The sequence below is a fragment of the Macaca nemestrina genome, chromosome 2, assembly GCF_043159975.1.
Source record: "Macaca nemestrina isolate mMacNem1 chromosome 2, mMacNem.hap1, whole genome shotgun sequence".
NCBI classification, from domain to species: Eukaryota; Metazoa; Chordata; class Mammalia; order Primates; family Cercopithecidae; genus Macaca; species Macaca nemestrina.
In genome coordinates this window covers 111,251,896-111,277,093 of record NC_092126.1, presented here as the reverse complement: position 1 = coordinate 111,277,093, position 25,198 = coordinate 111,251,896, and the positions used below count along the sequence as shown (strand labels likewise).

Below are 25,198 nucleotides of genomic sequence, written 5' to 3'. Positions count from 1 at the left end.
ACAGCCTGTCTTGCCTCCATTTCTTTTGAGTTCATTCGGTTCTTTCTCCTTGCTGTCCTGAACTGGACTAGGTCCTGCTCCACTTACCCTTTTCATTTTTAGACTCTGTTAACACTCCTGCCTCCTCCTTGGTGATCATGGCATTCTGCCCATGGCCTACAGACACCCCCAGCAGTTCTGTCATGAGGAATGCGGCCAGGAGCTTTCATTCTTGCCCCACACAACTCTCCTTCCTGCCCCTCCTTCCTGGTCAGCTTCTCACCACTGCCTCTTCCTGGACTGGGTAGAAATGGCATCCTTTACACTCGGGTGGAGTTGCTTGACCAGATGTTAGTCAACCTGGAATAGGGTCAGCTAAAGTGAGGTGACAAAGATCCAGCCCACGAGGGGCCCAGGCAGCCGCTGAGCCTGGCTTTGTCCTGGATTAAAACAGAAGGTGAACAGGGGTTCTGAGGCAACCGGGTCACTTGTGTAGGTGAGACATAGAAATGCATTTGTGTGTGTTGTGTGGTGCATATAAGAGCTCTGAAAATAGTCACCATTAATGTATCACCTGCTGTGATGTTTCCACACTGCCTACACATGATCTCACATGTGTAGGGTTTGTTTGTTTTGTTTTGTTTTGTTTTTTCTGAGGGTGAATGTATTTTTAAAGCCTTTTCACTTTAGGAGGCTTCCTCAAACAGAGAGCATTAGGAGACTGCTGTGAGCAGTCTTTCCTGGTGGGGAGATGAGGGTAAACAGCAGCTGGCCACAGCTGAACCCAGGTGCTTTGTTTCCTTCCGTAGCCTCCATCAGTCCTTCCCTAGAGCCACCACAAGGAAATGTGCAGTTTAAAATGATGGGCCCCAGGCTGGGCACCATAGTGAGACCCCATCTCTACAAAGAAAAGTCTTGCTCTGTCACCAGCCTGGAGTGCAGTGGTGTAATCTCGGCTCACTGCAACCTTCGCCTCCCAGGTTCAAGTGATTCTCCTTCCTCAGCCTCCCAAGTAGCCGGGATTACAGGCGCCTGCCACCATGCCCGGCTAATTTTTGTATTGTATTGTATTGTATTTATTTTATTTTATTTTATTTTATTTTATTTTATTTTATTTTATTTTATTTTAAGATGGAGTCTTGATCTGTCGCCAAGGCTGGAATGCAGTGGCCGGATCTCAGCTCACTGCAAGCTCCGCCTCCTAGGTTCACGCTATTCTCCTGCTTCAGCCTCTCAAGTAGCTGAGACTACAGGCGCCCGCCACAATGCCCGACTAATTTTTTATATTTTTTAGTAAAGACAGGGTTTCACTGTGTTAGCCAGGATGGTCTCGATCTCCTGACCTCATGATCCGCCTGCCTCGGCCTCCCAAAGTGCTGGGATTACAGGCATGAGCCACCACACCCGGCCTAATTTTTGTAATTTTGGTAGAGATGGGGTTTTGCTATGTTGGGCAGGCTGGTCTCGAACTCCTGACCTCAAGTGATACACCCACCTTGGCCTCCCAAAGTGCTGGGATTATAGTAAGAGCCACTGTGCCCAGTCCCAAAAACAATCTTTTAAAATAAGGCCAGGTGCAGTGGCCCTGGGAGGCCTAGGCAGGAGTATTTCTTCAAAACCAGCCTGGGTTTCAGAGCAATTTTAAATTAGCCAGACATGTGCCTGGCGGCATTAGGTGGCATGTGCCTGTGGTTCCAGCTTCTCAGAAAGTTGAGACGGGAGGATTGCTTGAGCCTGGGTAGTTGAGACTGCAGTGAGCCATGATGGCACCACCGCACTTCAGCCTGGGTGACAGAGAGAGACACTGTCTGAAAAAAAAGGGGCGGGGGAAGGACCTGCTGTGCAGACAGAACAGCATTACACACTCCTCACCCACACACATACACAAAGAAATACCGCAGTTACCACCAGGATGAGAAGCTCAAAACAGGATCCTAGTTAATGCTCCAAAAATGCCCCTGACAGACACACAGACATACCCCTTGATGAGAGCCAGGAGGACACCAGTGGATTGGAGAGAGGGGAGTGATGAGCCAATGCCAATGTAGTGGCTTCTTCTGTGGCTAGTCCCAGTTAAGATTTTGTGTCCGTTTTGGTTCCATTTCACCCTTGCAAGGGGCTGTGCATGTGTAGTGGGTGCTGAGACGTGCTGGCAGCTGACTTCCACAGCATGTTTTGGTTACCTGAAGTGTGCCTGCAGGCTCTCACAGAGCGGCAGGCAGCCTGTGTAAGCACAAGCAGAGTTAGGTGTGTGATGCCGTGATTGCTCCTAGGACCACAGAGAGCCAGCGTGGTTTCTGCGGTCCCCGAGGAGGGGACACTTGGGCCAGCCCATGAAGGAGATGCCGCACATGGTTCCCTGAGGCTGAAGCATACAGTGGAGGCAGGGTGGTGTGGGGGAAATGTTTGGAAGCAGATTGTAGACTCCTCCACGTAGCCACCTAAGGAGGGAGAACTGTAACCTAGAGGTGGTGGGCTTTATTAAGTGAGTGAGGCTCAGTTAAGCTTTTTAAAACTTTTTACTGGGCCAGGCACAGCGGCTCACGCCTATAATCCCAGCACTTTGGGAAGCCAAGGCAGGCGGATCGCCTGAGGTCGGGAGTTCGAGACCAGCCTGACCAACATGGAGAAACCCTGTCTCTATTAAAAATATAAAATTAGCGAGGCCTGGTGGTGCATGCCTATAATCCCAGCTACTCTGGAGGTTGAAGCAGGAGAATCGCTTGATCCTGGGAGGCGGAGGTTGCAATGAGCCGAGATTGTGCCATTGCACTCCAGCCTGGGCAACAAGAGCGAAACTCCATCTCAAAAAACAAAAACCAAAGAAACCCAACTTTTTATTGTGGGAATTTTCAAACACACACGTTTGAAAGTAGAAAGTAGGAAAAAATAGTAAAATGAACCTTTTGTTCATTTTACTATTTTTTTACAGGGTACCTCATTTACTATCTACATGAGCAGTCTTGGTTTATCTATATATGCCTATCCCAAGTATTTTGAAGCCAGCCCTGTATATATTATTTATTTGTTAATACTTTAGCATGTAGCCGGGCGCGGTGGCTCACGCTTATAATCCCAGCACTTTGGGAGGCCAAGGCAGGCGGATCATGAGGTCAGGAGATCGAGACCATCCTGGCTAACAACATGAAACCCCATCTCTACTAAAAATACAAAAAATTATCTGGGCGTGGTGGCACGTGCCTGTAGTCCCAGCTACTCAGGAGGCTGAGGCAGAAGAATCGCTTGAATCCGGGAGGCAGAGCTTGCAGTGAGCTGAGATTGTGCCACTGCACTCCAGCCTGGGTGACAGAGCAAGACTCTCTCTCAAAAAAAAAAAAAAAAAAAAAAAAAATGCATATATTGATCCATATATTTAAAATATCACTAATAAGTTATGTATTATAATACAGGCTTCAACTCTTTTAATCTTAAGTTGTTTTTACTCTACAAGTCTCCACTCCTTTTTTTTTTTTTTTTTTTTGAGACATAGTCTCACTCTGTCGCTCAGGCGTGAAGCTGTAACACATTTTAAATCATATTTTTATATAAATAGCTTTAGCATTTCAAGTTATTTCTCTAGGATGTATTCCTAACATAGGACTCTTATGTCAGAAGCTACATCTGTTTCATGGTGTGGGCTACCTAGGTTTTTTGTTTGTTTGTTTGTTTGTTTGCTTTTTGAGACGGAGTCTCACTCTGTCACCCAGCCTGGAGTGCAGTGGCACGATCTCGGCTCACTGCAACCTCCGCCTCCCGAGTTCACACCATTCTCCTGCCTCAGCCTACTGAGTAGCTGGGACTACAGGCGCCTGCCACCACGGCCAGATAATTTTTTGTACTTTTAGTAGAGACGGGGTTTCACCATGTTAGCCAGGATGGTCTCGATCTCCTGACCTCATGAACCGCTTGCCTCGGCCTCCCAAAGTGCTGGGATTACAGGCATGAGCCACTGGCCTTTATTTTTATTTATTTATTTATTTTTTTTTTTGACACAAAGTCTCGCTCCGTGGCCCAGGCTGGAGTGCAGTGGCGTGATCTCGGCTCACTGCAACCTCTGCCTCCTGGGTTCAATTGATTCTCCTGCCTCGGCCTCCTGAGTAGCCAGGATTACAGGCGTGCACCAGCATGCCCAGCTAACTTTTGGGTTGTTGTTATTGTTTTAAAGACAGAGTCTCGGCCGGGCGTGGTGGCTCACACCTGTAATCCCAGCACTTGGGGAGGCTGAGGCAGGTGGATCACAAAGTCAGGAGTTCTAGACCATCCTGGCCAACATGGTGAAACCCTGGCTCTACTAAAAATACAAAAAGCTGGGCGTGGTGACGCGTGCCATAATCCCAGCTACTCGGGAGGCTAAGGCAGGAGAATCACTTGAACCAAGGAGTGGGAGGTTGCAGTGCATTGAAATCATGCCATTGCACTCCAGCCTGGTGACTATAGTCTCTACAAAAACCCCGTCTCTACAAAAAAATGCAAAAATTAGCTGGGCATGGTGGTGTGCACCTGCAGTCTCAGCCACTTGAGGGACTTGAGTCTGGGAGGATCACTTGAGCCTGGGAGGTTGAGGCTGCAGTGAGCTGAGGTCATGCCTCTGCACTTCATCCTGGGTGGCAGAGTGAGACCCTGTCTCAAAAGAAAACAAGAAAGAAATGTGTGACTCTGCATCTTGGTGAGGGCCCATGCCTTGGAGAGTGACTCTGTTAACTTCTTGCATGTGCTGTTGTGGTTACAGCTAAGATGAGCTTGTCACCATTGCTTCAAGACCCATGTTAGGTTGATTTAAGCAGCTACCAGATCTTTGGCTGGTAAAAGTACCCTTCTCTATGCCCTCTCTTATGAGGGATAAGGATAGGGAGATGTTTGGATGAGGCCTTCATGGCCCCCTCTTCTTGAATTGGCCATTTCTTCCCCTAACAAATAACAAGATACCTTGTTTTAAACCCAGATAAAGCACAATGGTGTGACCACCAACTCTGTAGCTGCAGGACTCCATTTGCTGTCAGCACATACTTAGGAGGAGGTATCTGTGCTATATCCTAACTTCCATTTTGGAGATACCTATAAATATCTGTATAATGAACTATAGATTGAGGAGAAAAGAAACAAGTTTCTGTCTATGGAAAATTGCAGACTTTTTGAAAAGATGAGACAAAGTAGAGGCTGTGTGTTTTCACTGTAGTAACTACTCTGTATGTAATTATCAAACATGTGAAGCAATTATGGTATAGTTCCTGGTGGTGTCCCTTCAAGAGATGATATGAGAAAGAGACGGATTGAAGCGAGAGCCATGTGAGGCCGTATGGAAGGCTCCCTTTGAGCTGGGCATTGAAGGATGGGGAAGAAAACACAGTGGGTTTTTTGGGTTAGGCATGAGCTGAGTTTTAGAGGCAAGACTGAGAATGGCTCTGGCAAGCTGGGGATTGTGGGTAGTTGTTATTCTGTGCCAGGTCTTGGGCTGTGGGTGCAAATACAAAAATACAGGTGGCATTATATCTGTCCTCTGGGAACATGGTGAAGACCGTATTTCCTGACACCAAAGAAAGGAAAACAGGGCTCAAAAAGGTAGCTCACCATTTAGTAGATTGTGGCGAAACCCACCAGAACAGTGTAACACTGCTTGGAATTGATGTGTTGGAAAGTCAGGCTCTCCTACCGAAGGATAGTGGGGCCACTCATGGGAATGCTGGAATCCCCATCCAGCAACCCAGTGGGCATGCATGGCTATAGACCTAAAGATGCATCACCTTTTTTTTTTTTTTTTTTTTTTTTGAGGCAGAGTCTCACTCTGTTGCCCAGGCTGGAGTGCAGTGGTGCAATCTTGGCTCACTGCAAGTTCTGCCTCCCGAGTTCACGCCATTCTCCTGCCTCAGCCTCCCCAGTAACTGGGACTACAGGTGCCCACCACCACGCCTGGCTAATTTTTTTTGTATTTTTAGTAGAGACAGGGTTTCACCATGTTAGCCAGGATAGTCTCGATCTCTTGACCTCGTGATCCACCCGCCTCGGCCTCCCAAAGTGCTGGGATTACAGGCTTGAGCCACCGCGCCCGGCCAAGATGCACCACCTTTAAATGCAAATTTTTGTATTTTTAGTAGAGAGAGAGATTCACTATGCTGGCCAGGCTGGTCTCAAACTCCTAGCCACAGGTGATCTGCCTGCCTCAGCCTCCCAAAGTGCTGGGATTACAGGTGTGACCCACTGCACCTGGCTGGGAAAATTGTTATAACATGGTTTAAGCAGGAATACTATGATTACACACACAAACACACACACGCACACCACCCCCTCCCCCACCAAGGGGAAAATGCATTGAAAAGGACTGGAAGTAAGTATGTTATTCCAGGTTTCTCTGGGCGAGGAGTTGATGGGTAAGGTTTTGAGATGGAACAAAGGGGATATTTCAATGGAGCCTTGATGCTGGTGTTTGGACCTGGTGAAATGACAGAAGAGCTGTCTGGAGCATGCATGGACAGGGTCTGCACAGAAAAAGCCTGTGGGGTGTGGAAATAGTGGTTTGGTCTGGCTGGAGGTGGGGTTAGAAGTGAAGGCTGGTGGCCGGGCACAGTGGCCCACGCCTGTAATTCCAGCACTTTGGGAGCCTGAGGCAGGCGAAGCACCTGAGGTCAGGAGTTCGAGACCAGCCTGACCAACATGGAGAAACCCCATCTCTACTAAAAATACAAAATTAACCGGATGTGGTGGCGCATGCCTATAATCCCAGCTACTCCAGAGGCTAAGGCAGGAGAATCACTTGAACCCAGGAGATGGAGGCTGGGGTGAGCCAAGATCGTGCTAGCCTGGGCAACAAGAGTGAAACTCCGTCTCAAAAAAAAAAAAAAAAAAAGTGAAGGCCAGACACGGTGGCTTACGCCTGTAATCCCAGCACTCTGGGAAGCCGAGGTGGGTGGATCCCCTGAGGTCAGGAGTTCACCAGCCTGGCCAACGTGGTGAAACCCTGTCTTTACTAAAAATACAAAAAATTAGCCAGGTGTATTGGTGCACGCCTGTAATCCCAGCTACTCGGGAGGCTGAGGCAGGAGAATTGCTTGACCCCAGGAGGCGGAGGTTACAGCAAGCTGAGATCGTACCACTGTACTCCAGCCTGGGCAACAGAGCGAGACTCTATCTAAAACAAAAAAAGAAAAGAAGTGAAGAGCAGGGCCAGGGTGGGTCAAGGGCTCTTGTAAGTATTTAGGGAGATGACCCTGTCTTTGAACAGACTGAGACAGCAGCTTACAGAGGGAGTGAGAAACCCTGAACATGGAGAAGATTTAAAAGGTAGCATGGGGTTGGCTCTGATAATACACCCTCTCTCTGAATGAGTCTTTTGTGTCCTTCTCCTCAGGTTCAGATTCAGAACAAGAAAGTGGATATCTCTAAGGTCTCCTCCAAGTGTGGGTCTAAGGCTAACATCAAGCACAAGCCTGGTGAGTGGCGCCTCCCTTGCCCACTGGGACTCCCAGGGTATGTAGTCCTGCCATGGGCCAGCTGGGCAGCCCGCTGGCTGGCAAGGGTTTCATCTCTGTGCCTTTAGCATCCCATGAAGACTACCCAGGACACAGCGGTGGAAACAATACAGTCCTCGTTCTGTCAGGGAGCGGGAGTTCAGGTGCTAACCTCTCAGTGGAGGAGGATCAGTTTCTTACAACAGCCATCCGCACAGGCATTCTCTTGAGTACCCACTGTGTGCGTGGCACTATTGAGCTAGGCCTGGGGAAGCGGTGCACTCTGAGCTGAGAACCTGGGTTGCCTTAAACGAGGATTACAGGAGCTACTGCTGAAGGAGCTCTATAGAGAGCAGTGTTCAGGTCCCACCTGTCAGGTTCAGAAGCAAAGGATACTCCCAACCAGTGAAGCATCAGCCACTAGCCCTGGCAGGAGAATGGGAGGCGTTCAGCAACTTGCACTAATGCAGTTTCCTTCCAGCAACATGGTTGGCCCAGCAGCCCTGTGGAAGTCACTGTGCAGAGGCTGGGCTCTTGCCTTGGCTAGTATCCTTGCAGCCTTGTGTCCTAGTTCCTGGGTCTACAGCAGATTTGTGGGTAGGATTGCTGCAGCAGCAGGCACACTGGCTGGCTGACCTGGTATCCCAGAAGGCTAGCCAACACAGGCCAGTTAAGGTGAAGGCAAAATTCTCTTCCCTCAGGGCGGGCGCAGTCTCTCATGCCTGTAATCCCAGCACTTTGGGAGGCCGAGGCAGGCAGATCACTTGAGATCAGGAGTTTGAAACCAGCCTGGCCAACATGGCAAAACCCTGTCTCTACTAAAAATACAAAAATTAGCCAGGTGTGGTGGTGAATGCCTGTGGAGAATTGCTTGAACCTGGGAGGCGGAGACTGCAGTGAGCCAAGAGTGTGGCACTGCACTCCAGCCTGAGCAACAGAGCGAAATTCTGTCTCCAAAAAGAAAAAAAAACACTCCCTTTCCCTCTCAGTGAAGAGTGTGATCCAGTTTAGAATGTGTTCTATTTAGAAAGATCTAAACAATTCCATTCTTAAACATTTTTCCCCCTTTTATCTGGGAAATCTACTCCTATGAGATACTTCCTTCTCTAATGGCACTGAGTCACTTAGGGTCTAGATTTTGCCAGGGCTAAGTTTCCCAGTATGGGACACCAGGAGACCTTGGCCAGAAGCTGTGCATGGAGGTCTGCCATGTGACCTGAGAGGAGAAGGAAGAATAGGAGAAGGGGCCCAAGGGGAGCCACGCTGCTGGGCTCAGGAGGGGCTGGGTACTCATTGACGGCAGCTCATCCCGCACCCCTCCCCTAGGTCTCATGGGCACACTCTGGCCAGTGAGCTCTGAACTCTGGGCTTGAGTTCAGACCACCTTCCCTCCCCGTCCTAGCCTGAGGTCACTCGATCCCGCGGGCCTGCCTTGGTCCATGTCTTTCCTTTCTCAGCGCACAGCCTCGGGGCCACTCTCCTTTTTATCATTCCTTCTTTTTGCTACAGTGTGATACGGGTAGGGGCTCAGACAATTTTCACAACCTGTCCCTGTCAATCACCAGTTTGGTGGTAACTCTGGGTGAGTCCCTTCTCTTTTGCAGCATGTTTTACCAGCTGTGAAGCAGGGACCGTGGCCGTGATGACAGGGCATTCATGAGAATTCAGTGAGGCTGTACCTGAGAAGCACTGCATGGCCCAGTTAGCGGGAGGGCATTCCCATACCAAGTAGAGAAGCAGAGGCTTCGTCCCGGAGGCTGTGCTCGGAGCCCCAGGCCTGCCCAAGCCTGGCCTGCAGCTCGGTGGCTGTGGCGTGGGGTGGTGGAAGGGATGGCGTTCCTTCTCTTGGAGATACTCCCACTGGCTGGACGGAGAGATTGTCTCAGCCTCACTGTGATAAGAGAAGCCCTCTTTAGACAAACGTGTTCACTGTTCTTCGTTTGCCACCCAGAAGCAGGTCACATCTTTCTCATTTCTAGATTGGGCATATCACCAGTCCTGGTTTTGCCTGCAGGGATATTCCTCTGCCACCCTAGGTGACCAATTCCTTTGTGGTTCCAGGTGGAGGAGATGTCAAGATTGAAAGTCAGAAACTGAACTTCAAGGAGAAGGCCCAGGCCAAGGTGGGATCCCTTGATAATGTGGGCCACCTACCTGCAGGAGGTGCCGTGAAGGTAGCGAGTGGGTCACTGGGGAGGCACAGCTGGGGAGGGGTGGGGACTATGCAGCTAGGGTCAGGGTCCTCACAGGTAGGCACCTGTCACCGCCCCTCAGTCTCTTCAGGAGTCATGTCTTCACCCACACCATTGCTGTTTTCCCATCGTGTATCATCAGTCCTGACTGAGGCAGAAGTGAAGAGGCCCCAGCCCAGCCACCCCTCACCTGTCAGCTGGAGGCAGAACCTTGCTCCTGAGAGCCATGGCCTTCCTAACTGAGCCCATCCAGGCATTTTAGAAGGCCACGGGCTGGGACACAGACCACCACCAGGCGAGCGGGGGTTCTGCACCACACAGTTCTCTCCAGCTGTCACACAAGAGGGGAATGTGGGTTCCCACCCCATGTCAGGCTCCGCTCCTGGGCTGGGAGGCAGGACAGCACATTCTTGGCTGCCAGCGACAGCAGGCTGCCTGGGGCCTGCCTCTGCAGGGCCTGCCTGGGGCCTCCCTGTGCAGGGCTCTGGGACAGAGCTCAAGTGGCAGAGCTTCACATCCTGGCGACTGGCTGGGCCTCTTCTCCCTTCCCTCTCTCCTCTTTCCTCCCTTCCTCCTTCCACAGTACTGTGAGACCTTTTGTGTGCCAAGATGCTGTCTGTCCTTTGTTCCATGTCATCGGCGGGTGGGGGGCCCATGAGGGGCATCTTGTAGGCCCCGAGCACAAGGAAGGCTGCTGCTGCTCGGGTTCAGGTGCGCTGGGGAGAGGGGCCGGGAACCGCTGCCCTGGGCCTTCCCTTCCGCCTCTGCTCCCCAGTGCCAGCCAGTGCCCAGCCTGTCCCCTGTCCCATCCTCTCCTGATGCTCTGACTGAAGCCTTGATCAGCTTCCATGAATTCTGTCTCCAAAAAGAAAAAAAACACTCCCTTTCCCTCTCAGTGAAGAGTGTGATCCAGTTTAGAATGTGTTCTATTTAGAAAGATCTAAACAGTTCCATTCTTAACCATTTTTTCATGAATCATCAAGGAAAGGCAAATCCAAACTACAACAATATACTACCTCATACCCATTATCTGGGGGGTCCTTGCTGCCACAGGCTCTCAGTTTGTGCCCCCCACACCTTGTGAGGATGCCGTTCTCGCACCCATCTCAGTGGGGTGTTAACTTGACTTTAGTCTCTTGTCCAAGGACACAGTGAGTGAGTGTGGACAAGGATTCACATCTGGGCTTTTCTGACCCCAAGCCTTGTGTGCTTTTCCTTATTCATATTATATCCGTTTCTTTATTAGTTCTGGAATTAGGATTTTTAATTGAGGCCTATTTCTCTCACTATGCCGATTAGAAACCACTTCTGCCTTGTCACTTTTTGGGTATTTGGCGACACAGGCTTTCCAGCTCCCCAGTGACCTCTCGCAGCTGTTCTCTCTTCTCTGCCTTCCTCACACTGAGTGTTCCATGTCCCCCAAATGTCCTTCTCCTATGAAGCCCTCCGGGCCTCCACAGTCTCCCTGGGTTATACCTCCTTGGACACCTCCTTTCTGCCTCCCGTGGACCCCTGGTCCCAGAAAGGTGCCCAGCACAGACAAAGCCTCAGTGCCTGCGTTCCTGACCAGACAGATGTGCAGGCAGGGCTGCCTGGGAGCTACTGACGACCCCACTCTGTGTGCAGGGGGTGGCCTGGGTCCAGGGAGGGTTTGGGAGGATGGGCTGCACCCTTTGGGGGGCTGCCCTTCAGGCTTGTTGCTTACTGTTGTCATGGCTAATTTGGTACCAGCCTGAGGCCTGGCACCTCTGCCCTCAGAGAGGCTTCATCAGAGCCTCACATGCCACAGAGGGGCTCTGAGAGTGTCACTAGCCCAGCTGCTCCTGACCCTCGGGAGTCGGTCTCCCAGGTGAGGTGGGGTGGGTGGGGTCAGGGCACCTGCCTGGGATTCTCCAAGCGACTGTGCCTTAAGCCAATGGGTGCCGGGACAGCACGGGTGGGGGCTGTGTGTGAAACCCACCACCATCACCCATCCCACTCCCCTCCCGACTGACCCTGCACTGTCTCCCCCACTGTTTCATTGTAGACTGAGGGCGGTGGCAGCGAGGCTCCTCTGTGTCCGGGCCCCCCTGCTGGGGAGGAGCCGGCCATCTCTGAGGCAGCGCCTGAAGCTGGCGCCCCCACTTCAGCCAGTGGCCTCAATGGCCACCCCACCCTGTCAGGGAGTGGTGACCAAAGGGAGGCCCAGACCTTGGACAGCCAGATCCAGGAGACAAGTAAGTGGCTGGGCTCGGCCTAAGGGCCAGCCAGGGACCCTGCCACTGGCCGCAAATTGAAACTCCTTTGTTTTTGACTAGAGTGTGGCCTAAATTTTAACGAAGTAACCTTTTATTTTCCAGGCATCTAATGATGACATTCTGGTCTCGTCTTCCGTCTCCCCCGTGTTCCCCTCTTGTCTCCCTTGTTCCCCTCTCCCTTCCCTCCTCCCATGTCACTGCAGATTGAGACCTACAGGCTGACGTTCCGGGCAAACGCCAGGGCCCGCACCGACCACGGGGCCGACATTGTCTCCCGCCCCCCACATTTCCCTGGCGGCCCCAACTCGGGCTCCCGGGTCCTTGGCCCCCTTTCCCGGACTGTCCACTAGACCAGTGAGCGCTTGGGCGCCGGGCAGCCCGCTAGGCTCGCCTTCCCTCCTGCTTCGCAGCAGCAGCCCCACCCCACACCTCCTCTCACGCTCCAGCCCAGGCCCAGCTCCCTGCTTTCGTCTTGCCCCATCACTGCGCCACTGCTCCATAGAGGAGGTTGGGAGGGGGTTGGGGTGGCTGAGGCTAAGTTGGGATCTAGGAGAGGAGAACTAGATTCCACCGTCATCTTTGTTTGGTTCTTTGGTCCAAACCCAAAAGAAACTGACATGCCCTCCCTCCTTCCTGGATCTACCTGGAGGGAAGAGTGGAGGTGGAGTTTGAGTGGTGACAGGACGCTGACTGTGGCGCTTAAGCCACTGCCTCTCCCTTTGGCGCCACGAATGCCCCCCCCCACATGCAGGTGGTGTCTGGCCCTTCTTGCTGCCCTGCCCCAAGTTGGGGGTCAGTGCTGCCTGTTCCCATGCTTAACATACCCGCCTAGCTGCTGTCACATTTTTCTTGTTTTGTCCTTTTATTTTCTTTCTAATAACCTGAAAACTGGCGAAATAGTTCTGCAGGTTGAAGCCATGTCTATATGAAAGTCCTCAGTAAGTGTTAGAGGGAACAGGGCGGAGAGATCCTTACGCCACCCCCGCTGGAAGATGTGGGCAGCTTAGGGCCCTGGAGGCGGTGCAGCAGGGAAGAGGGGTGCAGAGGCTGTGGCTGGTGAGCCGGTCGGGCACACAAGGGGCTCTCGGAGCGTGCACTGGTTGGTTTTGCCATTTTGTTGTGTGTATGCTGCTTTGCTTTTCTAACCAAGAGGCTGGTTTTGGCATCTCTTTCCCATTCCCTGGGATCTGGTGGTCAGCCCTAGGATACAAAGCCAGGGCTGGAGAACAAGAAAGGGCCAGGAGATGGAATTCCTTCAGGCCGGCACCCGCACCCTAGGACATGCAAGCCCTCATGTCCAGGGGACCCTCATGCGGATAGTGGGAAATCAGGTCTGGAAATTTAAAAATAAAAGGCATGAGACTAAGGCCATCTGCTTCCCCTATGCCCTGACTGGAGAGGGGAGGGAGGAGAGGCGAGGCCCACAGAGGGCATCCCAGCTAGGCCTTGGGATGGCTGCAGTGAGGAGAAATCCTGGGAACTGTATTGACACAAAGATTCTTATTGCACTTGTATTTTTTGTATTAAAGTTTGCATGGTTTCTAATAAAGGATTCAAACATAAGTTTGTAGTGAAATGGCCTGGAAGATTCCAAGGGCTTCTCTGGAGGGGACTGGCTACAGTGTAGATTTGCCTCTGAGGCTGCCCCAGACTTGGCCTCCTCAGGCCCCTCCTGACCTCTGCCCTTCTCTGGTCCTGGCATCCCTTGGAGCTGGAGAAGGTAGGGGTCTTGGCTTAGGTTTAGATTTGCTCTCCATGTGCAGGGAGGCAGTCCTGGGCCTGACAGCTCCTCCCCCTTTCTGAGGTAGCAGTGCCTTACGGAGGTTTGGCACCATGTCTCTAGCTCCCCAGGCACACACCAGGAAACTGCAGGGCCTCACGGAGGAAGTGCTGCCTGGGCCAGGAGGACTAGCTTTCCTCCATAGAGACCGTGTGCAGAACACTTCCGCTGTGCCCAGAACATGAGGGAGCCAGTGTTTCGTCAGCAGGAGGAAGGGCCTGCTGGGATGAAAGTGAGAAGGAAACAGTGAGGGTTGGGTAGTCAGGAGACACCACAGGGGCAACAGCACAGGCCCAGAGTACCTGCTGCCTCTGCTGCGTCTGTCCCAGGGTCATGAGGATGCTGAGGTTGACGACAGGTTCCAGGTCCTTTCGCTCCTTTGGCCAAGGGTTGGGGGGAGGTGGCCCAAGTGGCATGCTCTCTAGGTAAGACAATAGGAGTGGTCAGAGTTCCCTCAAAGGATCCTGCACACCAGAGCACCTGAGAAGGCCAGGACCAGAGGCCCTGTGTGATGTGTACTCCGCAGCCATTTGGGGTGGGACAGTTCTGTACTTCCCGATTTGCTTATGGCTCAGCCATTACCTGTGTCAGTCTGTGATTCTGTTGTAACAGTTTTAAGAGTAAATAAAGCTGCCTGATGTCCCATCACACAGGCTCCATGCTTCTGTGTCTCGGTTTGCATCTACCTCCCTGATCCTCCTGCCCTCAGCTCACCCCCTTGCATCAAGGGAATGAAATGCAGTGTGCACATGATCTCCATGACCTCAGCATTCAGCCCCTCGGCTATGAACCTGTGGATGTGAATACAGGAAGGACCACTGTGCCGCACAGCCCTCGGCCTCGGCTACCTGCAGAACTCTTCCCCCAGTCTGCCTGGTAAAGGGCTACTCGACACTTAACTGTCCAAAACTACAAGGACAGTGACAGTTGACAGGCTTCCTGTGGTGGGTACCCAGAGGAGCAGCTGTGCCAGGGGACTGGGCTGGTTAACAGCACAGCTGCTTCCTGCTCTTGGCGAAGGAAGGAGATTCTAACCCCCTTCTTTCTCTCTCAAGACTTGGGGCCACAGGCAGCCCCTGTCCCCCAGCAATAAGCATCTCTCTTCTCTACCTTCTTTCCTCTTTGGGGAACCGTGGCCCAGTGTATGGAGGCCCTGAGAGAGGAGCCCCTAGTGGACAGCAGTGGTCACAAGGGATAAATAGAACTTTATTTTAAATAAACATTTGCACTCTGTACACAGCCCCAGCAGAAGCAGGGCTCAGTCGTCAGCTGTCTTGCGCACATCAAAGCTGCCACACGGTCCTCGCAGCAGCTCTGCCAGTAGCGCAAGCAGCTGCCCGTGCTCCTCCTGCACGCTGGGGGGAAGAGCAGCCAGCTCGCTGCGCAGGCTCCGCTCCACCATGCGGCCCAGGGCCCGCCGCAGCTCCCTCAGCAGCCGCACGGTACGCGAGTCACCCTCCAGCCGCAGCAGGTCACTGTCGCTCAGTGAGATGGTGGCCCGGCGCCCGTCATCTGAGGGAACAGAAAAGATGGTGGTAAGCTGTGGTGAGGCCAGGCCCCAGAGGAGCAGCTGCAGAGCGGGGTGGGCGGGAGGCCTGCAGGCACCCACCGCGGATGTGCACGTCCCCGTCGGTCAGGAGTAGCACAGCTAGCGGGTGCACCTGAGAGGAGTCCCGGACGAAGACGCTGCCATTGGACTTGACCGCCATGAAATACGTCAGCCATCGGCTCCGCAACCGTGTGGCCTCCCTAGGGAACACAGGGCTGGTGAGGCCACCCTTTTGGACCATCCCAGCTGCCCCATCCAGGCCTGCATGCCCTCACCTGTTAATGGTCGACTTGTGCAGCAGGATGTTGCCTGATTTGGTCCTATACGTGACGCTGTTGGGCTTGAACTTCCCCTGCCGGGTGACCTTGCCCTGCCTCACCTGCAGGGATGGAGGAAAAGGGTGGGGCTGAGCAAGGAGCTGCAGACAGGGAAGGAGGCTGGGACCTGGTGAACTCCACTCCCTCCAGAGGCAGCACCTGGATGAGGTTGGGGTAGAGGCCGGCCATCAGCACGCCCTTCACCAGCTCCTCCTCCTCACTGTACTCGTTGCACTGGGCAGAGGCCAGGGTGCAGTCCGAGGGCTTCCCCACCAGGAAGGCCTCATAAATGTTCTCCGAGAACTGCTTGATGAGTCCTAGGGAGACAGAATGTGCAGTGAACCTACAGCCCCTAGCCACAGGCTGGGGGTAACAGAAGCTCAGTGGGGGTGGGAGGGGCGGGAGGGGCTCAGGAAAGCAGGCGTGGGCCCAGCTGACCGTGGATGAAGCGCAGGCTAGGTGCATAGAGCAGGTTTTCCTCCAGGTAATTCTCCCTGGAGCTGCGGTCCTGCCAACGCAGCACCTCCTCCCAGCCGGCGACAGCCCGCACAAAGGCCAGGTGGTCACTGCCACTGTCGTGGCTCAACAGTGCTTTCACCTGGGAGGGGAGAAGAGGGCAGCCGGGTCACAGGCAGGGGCTAGACAACGCCCCCTCAGAACAGCAGTGGGTGGAGGGCTCCAGGAAGGAGTCAGGACTGACCTTGTCCACCTCGGCCCGGTTCTGTAGGCTGCTGCTGAAGGGGTCCCGGGTAAGGCAGGAAACGACCACCAGTAGCGGGTGCAGGCAACGGAAGATGGCGGCCAACACTATGGCCTTGGCCAGCCGGGGGTCGGTGGAGATGTGAGCCAGGCGCTGCCCCAGGGTGGTCAGATACTCCCGCTGGTCCAGCACCCCTGCAATGGCTCAGCTGTCAGTGCCACCCTCAGGAGCTACTCCCCGGCCCAGCCCAGCCCAGCCCCTACATACCGATCTCCTGGAGCAAAATCACAGCCTCGTCCACTGCCTTGATGTTTGGACTGTCCACAGCCTTGGACAGGAACTCCACCGCCTGAGACAAACAGAGCCAGAGCCCGCCATGAGCCTGCCTCCCACCTGTCTGGTCCCCAGGCCAGCCCCCACCCCGCCCCACCCCACCGCACCGTCTTCTCAGGCATGTGGATTTTCGCTTGCAGCACCAGGTTCTCGAGAGGCGTGCGCAGGATCTCTGGCACTTGGAAAGGGACCATTTTCTCCAGCCGGCTTCGAGGGAACAAGTGGTAGGCAAAGCCTGACTGGCAGCGGCCCGCTCGGCCCCGGCGCTGGATCACATTGGCTCTTGACACCCACACTGTCTCCAGACAGGACACCTGGAGGAGGGGGCAGGCAAGCAGCACAGATACCACTTCCTCAGTGCTTCCCCACTCCGAGTAACCCTCACCAGCCCCCAACATCAGGAACACTGAGACCCCACAAGCGTGGCCTTCTCAAGACACACAAAATAGGTCTAAGGTAGATCTGGGCTGCAGACCACCTCGAAACGGAGTCCCTCCCCCAGTGGCTGGCCAGGTCCAGGAGGTAGGTGCCACCTTGGTCTTCAGGTCATAGCGTTCTTCCTTGTGCAGCCCACTGTCCACCACATGCACGATGTCATTGATTGTGATGGAAGTCTCCGCGATATTGGTGGCCAAGACAATCTTGCGCACCCCAACTGGAGGCTGCTGGAATATGGCCTTCTGATCCATCATGGGGATGTTGGAGTGCACTGGTGGGCAAGACACACACTGGTTATGGGCACTGCTTCCACCAGAATTCCCCCCTGGAATGTGGGCAGGGCAAGTATTTTGACCCCATTTTGATGAAACAGGTGCAGATAAACACTATGCCCAGTGAAAAGTGCCGCAGCTTGGTCAGAAACCGGGACCCCCGGAGTCCCAGTTGGGTCAGTCCCCAGGACAGAGGCCAGGCTGGTTTCCAAAGGTCCCTGGTCCCTCTGCCCGGGCTCTCACCTGGCAGGATGAGGTACTTGCTCTCGTGCATGCCCAGGGCCTCCTGGAGGCGCTGCTGCACTCCTTTGATCTCCTGCCACCCAGGCAGGAAGCACAGGATCCCACCTGCAAAGGAGCCCTGGGGCATGAGCCAGCTGCTTCTGCAAGCGTGGCCAGGACTGGCATGGGGCAGATGGGGAGGCACCCACCTGGTTCCCCACGAGCATCGATGTGCAGAACCAGATCAGTCACAAGGTCCAAATCGAGTGCGCATTCATCCTCAGACTGGGGTGGGGGAAGAGAGGCCACAGTCACAGCCCCGGGGTAAGGGGTCATGCCAAGGACACAGCCACCTGACTCAGTGAGACGGAGCCGCTTGACATCAACTCCAATCCTCACATGCGTGCCACGCACATGGGGTTAGTCCTCAGTTTCTATCAAGGAAACTGAGGACTGGGGAGGGTAACTTGCCCCAGGCCACCAAGCCCCAGGGCCAGGGAGGAGGGGCATCCATGGAGGAAAGGCCAGGAGTCTCGGGTGGGATGGGGGTGTCCCTCACCTCATGGTGCCGGTGCCGGTGCAGGTACTGGTGCTTGCCCAACTTGGCCAGGATGTCCTCCAGGTAGTGCTCCTTGACCGGGTACATGAAGCCAGGCACCTTGATGACAGGGCAGCCACCAAAGTATCGGGAGAAGCGCTCATTGTCCCCTGTGGCACTCATGAGCACCAGCCGCAGGGCCGGGTTGAGCCGCTGCAGGCCCTTGAGCAGGATCAGCAGAAAGTCTGTGTTCACGTCCCGCTCATGCACCTCATCCACGATGACGTGGCTCACACCCTCCAGGCTGGGGTTGCTCTGCAGCTTACGCAGCAGGATACCCACAGTGCAGAAGAGCAGGGCTCCGCCTCGGGCCGGGGGCTTACTTTCCAGCCGCACCTGGAAGCCCACGTTCCGGCGCAGGGAGGGGCCCAGTTCGTGGCTGACCCGCTGTGCCACAGACACAGCAGAGATGCGGCGAGGTTGGGTGATGATCACATTGCAGCGGGCACCGCGGCCCTCGGTCACATAGCGCTCCAGCAACAGCTGGGGGATGCGTGTGGTCTTCCCACAGCCTGTGTCCCCAGAGATGACCACCACCGGGTGCTGCTCAATGGCGTTGAGGATGGTATCCCGATGTGGATCCACAGGTAGCTGGGGGGGCCTCCTGCCAGACTGGCCCTCGCCGCCGCCACAGTTCTAGCAGACTCTGGCTGAGACGTACCTCCTCTGCTTCCAACAGGGGCACATAGGGCTTGCCTGTGATAGGGTCACTGAGAGGCCCTGAGTCCTTGCCCAAGGGCAAGATGTCTTCACTCTGCAGCCGGAGTTCTGGGGCGATCCACGAACTCTCCACAGGGTACTGGGGGGCAGGGAGGCAAGCAAAACAACGAAAAAGAAATTCCTCATTACCACCCAACCAGCCACTCTGCAGGATCCACCTGGGTCAGAGGTTGTGGCCCAACCCACTGGGCACAGGATTAATTTAGTCCGTGACTGCCCCGGGATCCTTGTGGGCAAGACTGGGCTGCTGAGGCCAGGGGGCTCCCAGGCCCCAATCTCAGTGAAGAGAATGGGGAGGTACTACTGCCTGTCGCAGGTAGAGGCCTTCAGTCTGAAGAGGCGGAGGCAGACTCCAGGGGGCAAGGGTGATGAGGGATGCAGGGCCTCTTACATGGTTCAGGAAGGTCTCTATCTTGCGGAGGATGGGCTCGGGCACCTGGATGGTGCACGGTCGGCGCTGGGTCTCACCCAGCTCACGCAAAGAGGCCAGGTTATACATGGCGTGTGTAAGTGGTTCATTGTTCCTGTCCACCAGGCCCAGGCTCTGCAGGGAGACATGCAAGACTCAGTCTATGCTCTAGGGCTCCCCAAAACCCAGCCCAGACAAGCTCAGGAGCTCCGAGGCAGAAGTTGTGCCAAGTAATGTCTAAGAGATTTTGGATCTTGGCTGACATGGTGATGGAGGGAGAAATTATGAACTAGGAAAATGTAAACTTACCAAAATAAACGTTTTAAAAAATGAACTAAAGTTAATTCAGGCCAGGTGCAGTGGCTCACACCTATAATCCCAGCCCTTTGGGAGGCCAAGGCAGGCAAATCACCTGAGGTCAGGGGTTCAAGACCAGCCTGGCCAACATAGTGAAACCCCGTCTCCACTAAAAATACAAAAATTAGCTGGGTGCGGTGGCTCACACCTGTAGTCCCAGCACTTTGGGAGGCCAAGGCAGGTGGATCATGAGGTCAGCAGTTCAAGACCAGCCTGGCCAAGATGGTGAAACCCCACCTCTACTAAAACTACAAAAAATTAGGCGGGCGTGGTGGCACGCGCCTGTAATCCCAGCTACTCCGGAGACTGAAGCAGAGAATTGCTTAAACCTGGAGGGGCGGAGGGTGCAATGAGCTGAGATTGTGCAACTGCACTCCAGCCTGGGCGACAGAGCGAGACTCCATCTCAAAAAAAAAAAAAAAAAAATTAGCCGGGCGGGTGGCCAGCACCTATAGTCCCAGCTACTAGCGAGGCTGAGGCACAAGAATCACCTGAACCCTGAAGGCAGAGGTTGCATTGAGCGGAGATCATGATGGTGCACTCCAGCCTGGGCGACAGAGCAAGACTCTGTCTCGAAGAAAATAATAATAAAGTTAATTCAAGAAAAGCTAAACGTGATGTGTCACAGCAGAACAGCCCTACGTCTGGGGAAGGCCTTGAGGAGAAACCACTCACTGTGCGACTAGAGCCCCTCCAACACCACAATAGGCCCCTGTCACCTCCGTGAATTCCCAACGTGTACCCTCGGACCAGCGAGACCAGGCCCTCAATGACGCTAGAATACACCCCACAGACTCCCTCTTCCTTTGCTGCCTCATCAAAGCCTTCCTCCCCCAATCATTCTTCCATCCCACCTCCTAGTCCCTACATGGCACCTGACCCATCTGTAACCCCATCATATACAGATACACGTGGAGTTTCCTATAAATGTTGATTATAATGCAACTTGATCAAACAAGCCACTGCAAGGAAAACACTGTGTCTTACCTCCTTACATACCTAAAGCCACCTCGCCAGAGATAAAACATGGCATTCCAATACCTTAGGCACGTGGGTAAAACTAGTCTTGTGTTCCTGTCACCTCTAATGTCTGGACTCTGCTCGCCCTTCGGAGCCCAGATCAAACACTTCCTCCTTAAAGAAGTCTTTCCACAACAGGGGCCAACCCCCTGCCTCTGGGCACGCTGGCACCATCAGCTGTAAGGACCTCAAGGACAGGAATCTGGTCCTCGTTCCGCAGGAGGTGCCAACACAAGCTCCTTGCTGCAAGAACAGGCTTCCGCCCTCTCCCCAGACTTCATGGGTTTTACCCACCAGCCTGACAAATGGCCCTCCAGCCACTGCAAAGCTTGTTCCTTCCCAGACAGGCCCCACCATGCCAAGGTGCCTCTGCTCAGTGCGTGTGCGTCAGGCCAAAGCTCAGATGCCTCCAGTTCTACAGTCAGTCCTTGTTCTGCCCTCGAGTCACAGGTAGCAGATCTATGCCTTCTATCTCACCACCTGCCTGTCCCCTCTTCCTCATTTTCTCCAGGTTCTTGTTACCCCTGACCATCAGCTATAACTAAAACGTGGTTCCCGGGGCCAACTGCACCCATGAAATGGTGCACCTGACCATTCAGAGTAAAGCAGGCCCATTTCTGTCTTGTTCTGCAAACTAAACCTCCACCAACATGGGTTGAGATTACTAACTCCTCAGGCAGTCAGACACAATCCCAACGCCCTCCCACTACTGTGCCATCAGCTAACTCCACAGCCCCTTTAAAGAGAACTGCCATGGCCAGGAGCTGTGGCTCATGCCTGCAATCCCAACACTTCAGGAAGTGAAGGCAGAAAGATTGATTGAGCCCAAGATTTTAAGACCAGCCTTGGCAACACAGTGAGACCCTTGTCTCTACAAAAAATGTTTAAAAATTAGCTGGGAGTGGTGGCGCATACCTATGGTCCCAGCTATGCAGGACGCTAAGGTGAAAGGATCGCTCAAGCCTAGGAGGTCAAGGCTGCAGTGAGCCATGATCGTGCCACTACATTCCAGCCTGGGCCACAGAGACCCTGTGTCAAAAGAAAGAGAACTGCCAGCTGTCTGCCACACTGTCTCTACCTTGATGCTGACTGCTTCCTCAATCTTCACTGCAGTCACAAGTCACATTATTCATTTTGGCCACAAAACCCGGGTTATCAGGATCATACTGGACACCAGGTCTGCCTCTCAAAACAGGCCCGGCTCCTCCCGGCTTTATACTATTCAGAACAATGAGCAAGTTTCCTCCCGGCCTCACCAGGTTCAGGCCAACAGTGTGGAAAAGGCTGGGGCACAGTCAAAGCATCTCCACAGGGGCTCTGGGAAAGCTGTGGCAACAGCCACAGGGCCTACAAGCGAGGCCTGCAGACCAGCTGTCTTTGTGCCAGGCAAAAGGCCTGCTGTGGTGGTTTCATTTCCTAAAAAATGGGACCCATTTGCCACTGGCAGAGGGGAGCTTCAAGACATTCTCATGCATCACACCCAGGACCTTCCTGGACTCACCTTCAGTTTCTTGCAGGCCAAGGCTGCCGCCTTATTCTCAGCCTCTGCTTTGCGGCGCCCTTTGGCAACAAAGGTCATGGGGCAGGGCCAGAGCAGGGTGAGTGTAGACAGCTTGGTCTTGGTGCCCACAGTATGGAACTGCATGAGATTCTACGTGGAAGGCAAGAGAGATGGTTACAGAAATGCAGGGAATGGGAAGAGACTTGGGGCATTCTCAGAATGCCAAGGAGCCCAGAGACGGAAGGAGCCACCATCTCAGCAGGTGCCCGGCATGAGCCATGCTAGAGGTGCTGCTGCATAGCCAGGAGCAGGCCCATGGGCTCGGGCACTCTAGTCCCAGGCTCGCTTCTCCTGCTATACCTCGACTTCCACTGCGGAAGACAGTGCTTGGGCAATTCCACCACCTGCCCTCCTAGCCCAGTCATCTCAGCACCTTCGTGGCAGCTGTGGGTTGAAGCTGTCAGCATGAGCTAAAAACCAGGCACATCCTGCGGGAGCAAAAAGGCCCTGCACCCGGACAGAAGCTCTGCCTAACCGAAGCCCCTTTGCCTGGTAGCAAGAGAGAAACTCATACCTCACCAAGACCCACACCTCTAAGCCCTCCCCACTGACAATCCACCGCCCAGAACAGGTATGGGTCTTCTGCTCCTGCGGCCCCCAGCCCACGCCCTGTGCTGCTAAGAGTTGACCTCCATTCTGTCACACTGACTGCTTTTCCTTCCACACCAGAGTTCCACCAGCTGGCCGAGGTGTGGGCTGGAGGAACAGGCCCCCTCAGCCCTCTGTAAACCTGCCTTTGGGGAACACCAGACATGACCAAGTAAATGGCCCCCACACACACTTCTAGGAGACCCAACTCACCTTAGCTGTGGAGGATGACGTTGCAATCTGAATCACCTTGGCCAGAAGGTTCTTGGGAAGTGGAAACTGGGTCAGAGCCCTGATAGCACTGTCATCATCTGTCATCTCAAAGGAACTCCCCCTGGGAGGACCAAAAGTTTAGCTGAAAGCATCTTCTATTCCTGGACCAATTTCCCTGAGGCTCTGAGATGTAAGGGTGAGGACACTGCACTGCAGCAGGGAGCCGAAAGGCCAGGAGGCATGAAATGGATGGGAAACCGGGCATCTCTGCTCCTCCCACAGCCACACTGGATGGGGACTGCGCCCTCCATTCCCTCACATAGATAAGACAGCAGAGAGCAGGTTCTCCGTGCTGCTGTTCTGCAAAAGCCCAGCCACATAGAAGACCACAGCTGGCTGTCCCCCAAGAATGGGCAGACACACACTGAGTGACGGGACACACAGGCTGCAATGTGAGGCAGGGCACTCCCATCTCAGAGAAAGCTAGCAGAGAACATTCGCCCATCCCCGTGTCAAGGCACAGCCAGCCTCCGCTGCATCCCCATCCCCAATCTGTACCTTGAGTCCCTGAGTGGGGTGTGGGAATCCTGCTGGGTCATGGACAAGAAGTCGGTAACATCTATGGTCCCTTCTTCTAGCTCTTCCTCCTCATCCTCTTCTTCTTCCCGGCCCAAAGAGCGGGATAGGCCCCCAGGTCCCCCTGGCCGAATGCTCTCCGGATTCAGCTGCCGCCAGGAAGTAGGGGGCATGGTGGGTTCAGGACGCCACCAGCTGTCAGCAGGGGAGCCAAAGCGATCAGCTAGCACTCGGTATTTGGCTGCGTCAAACAACTCATTCCGGGGACCCAGCAGACCCCAACCCTGGAGGGGAAAAGGGACGTTTAAAGGATTCATACCATCTTTACACCTCAGTCAGCCTGGCCCATGTCCAGCTACACCATTAAGTCCCTTGTGTTGTGGAGCCATGGTTTTTCATCTGTTTACCCACTTCAGCCCCTAGTCCAGAACTGGGCATGGAACACTGAAAGATGCCTAGCTTTGATACAAACAAATAACCCCACATGGCAATGGGAGAGCAGAAGATACTGTTTGTTTTTTGTGTTTCTGACACAGGGTCTCGCTCTGTCACCCAAGCTGGAGTGCAGTGGCACAATCACGGCTCACTACAACCTCTGCCTCCTGGGCTCAGGTGACCCTCCCACCTCAGCCTCCAAAGTAACTGAGACTAAAGGTATGCACCACCAAGCCCAGAGAATTTTTGTAGCGACAGGGCTTCACCATGTTGCCCAGGATGGTCCTGAACTCCTGGACCAAAGTGATCTGCCCACCTTGGCCTCCCAAAGTGCTAGGATTACAGGAATGAGCCACCACACTGAGCCCAAGAAGATAAATTCACATAGTTATCTAGGAAGCTTCAGTAAATACAGCAATTTAAAAGTACATAGGGCCGGGCGCGGTGGCTCACACCTGTAATCCTAGCACTTTGGGAGGCCGAGACGGGCAGATCATGAGGTCAGGAAATCAAGACCATCCTGGCTAACATGGTGAAACCCCGTCTCCACTAAAAATACAAAAAAATTAGCCGGGTGTGGTGGCGGGCGCCTGTAGTCCCAGCTACTCGGGAGGCTGAGACAGGAGAATGGCGTGAACCCGGGAGGCGGAGCTTGCAGTAGGCCAAGATCGCGCCACAGCACTCCAGCCTGGGCGACAGAGCGAGACTCTGTCTCAAAAAAAAAGAAAAAAAAAAATACATAGCCGGACAGGCACAGTGGCTCACACCTGTAATCCCAGCACTTTGGGAGGCCCGGGCAGGACGATCACTGGAGGTCAGGAGTTTGAGACCAGTCTGGCCAACATGGCGAAACCCCATCTCTACTAAAAATACAAAAATTAGCTGGGCATGGTGGTGGGCACCTGTAATCCCAGCTACTCGGGGGGCTGAGACAGGAGAATCGCTTGAAGCCGGGAGGTAGTGGTTGCAGTGAGTGGAGATGGTGATGCTGTACTCCAACCTGAGCAATAGAGATTAACTCCACAAAGAAAAAAAAAAAAAAAAACCTATATAGCCCACACCATGAAACAGACATAACTTCTGTTATAAGAAGTTATATATATTCTTATAAGAATCCTGAAGGCCGGGCATGGTGGCTAACACCTGTAATCCCAGCACTTTGGGAGGCCAAGGCAGGTGGATCACCTGAGGTCGGGAGTTTGAGACCAGCCTGACCAATATGGAAAAACCCCGTCTCTACTAAAAATACAAAATTAGCCA

General features: G+C 53.8%; 2 protein-coding genes across 49 annotated transcripts in view; one reads left to right on the top strand and one right to left on the bottom strand.

Annotated features, from left to right (window-relative positions):
• Positions 1-13,123, top strand: part of LOC105480390 (microtubule associated protein 4) — a 230,273-nt gene extending 217,150 nt beyond the window's left edge. For 40 of the 48 annotated variants that reach the window (XM_071091598.1, XM_011739156.3, XM_071091597.1 and 37 more), the window contains 4 exons: positions 7,322-7,403; positions 9,483-9,595; positions 11,640-11,829; positions 11,953-12,196. In XM_071091598.1, the coding sequence (XP_070947699.1) occupies positions 7,322-7,403; positions 9,483-9,595; positions 11,640-11,829; positions 11,953-11,960 (393 nt within the window). In that variant the 3' untranslated portion in view covers positions 11,961-12,196. The other 8 variants (XM_011739176.3, XM_011739171.3, XM_011739162.3 and 5 more) reach the window with 4 other exon arrangements.
• A 1,692-nt stretch (positions 13,124-14,815) lies between these two features.
• Positions 14,816-25,198, bottom strand: part of LOC105480389 (DExH-box helicase 30) — a 53,454-nt gene continuing 43,071 nt past the window's right edge. Inside the window, 17 exon segments of the mRNA XM_011739144.3 lie at positions 14,816-15,142; positions 15,240-15,379; positions 15,455-15,558; positions 15,656-15,813; positions 15,935-16,094; positions 16,197-16,390; positions 16,464-16,545; positions 16,637-16,843; positions 17,063-17,238; positions 17,483-17,587; positions 17,671-17,746; positions 18,021-18,656; positions 18,658-18,858; positions 19,171-19,323; positions 22,067-22,216; positions 22,928-23,048; positions 23,486-23,787. Of these exon segments, the coding sequence (XP_011737446.1) occupies positions 14,889-15,142; positions 15,240-15,379; positions 15,455-15,558; positions 15,656-15,813; positions 15,935-16,094; positions 16,197-16,390; positions 16,464-16,545; positions 16,637-16,843; positions 17,063-17,238; positions 17,483-17,587; positions 17,671-17,746; positions 18,021-18,656; positions 18,658-18,858; positions 19,171-19,323; positions 22,067-22,216; positions 22,928-23,048; positions 23,486-23,787 (3,219 nt within the window). The 3' untranslated portion in view covers positions 14,816-14,888.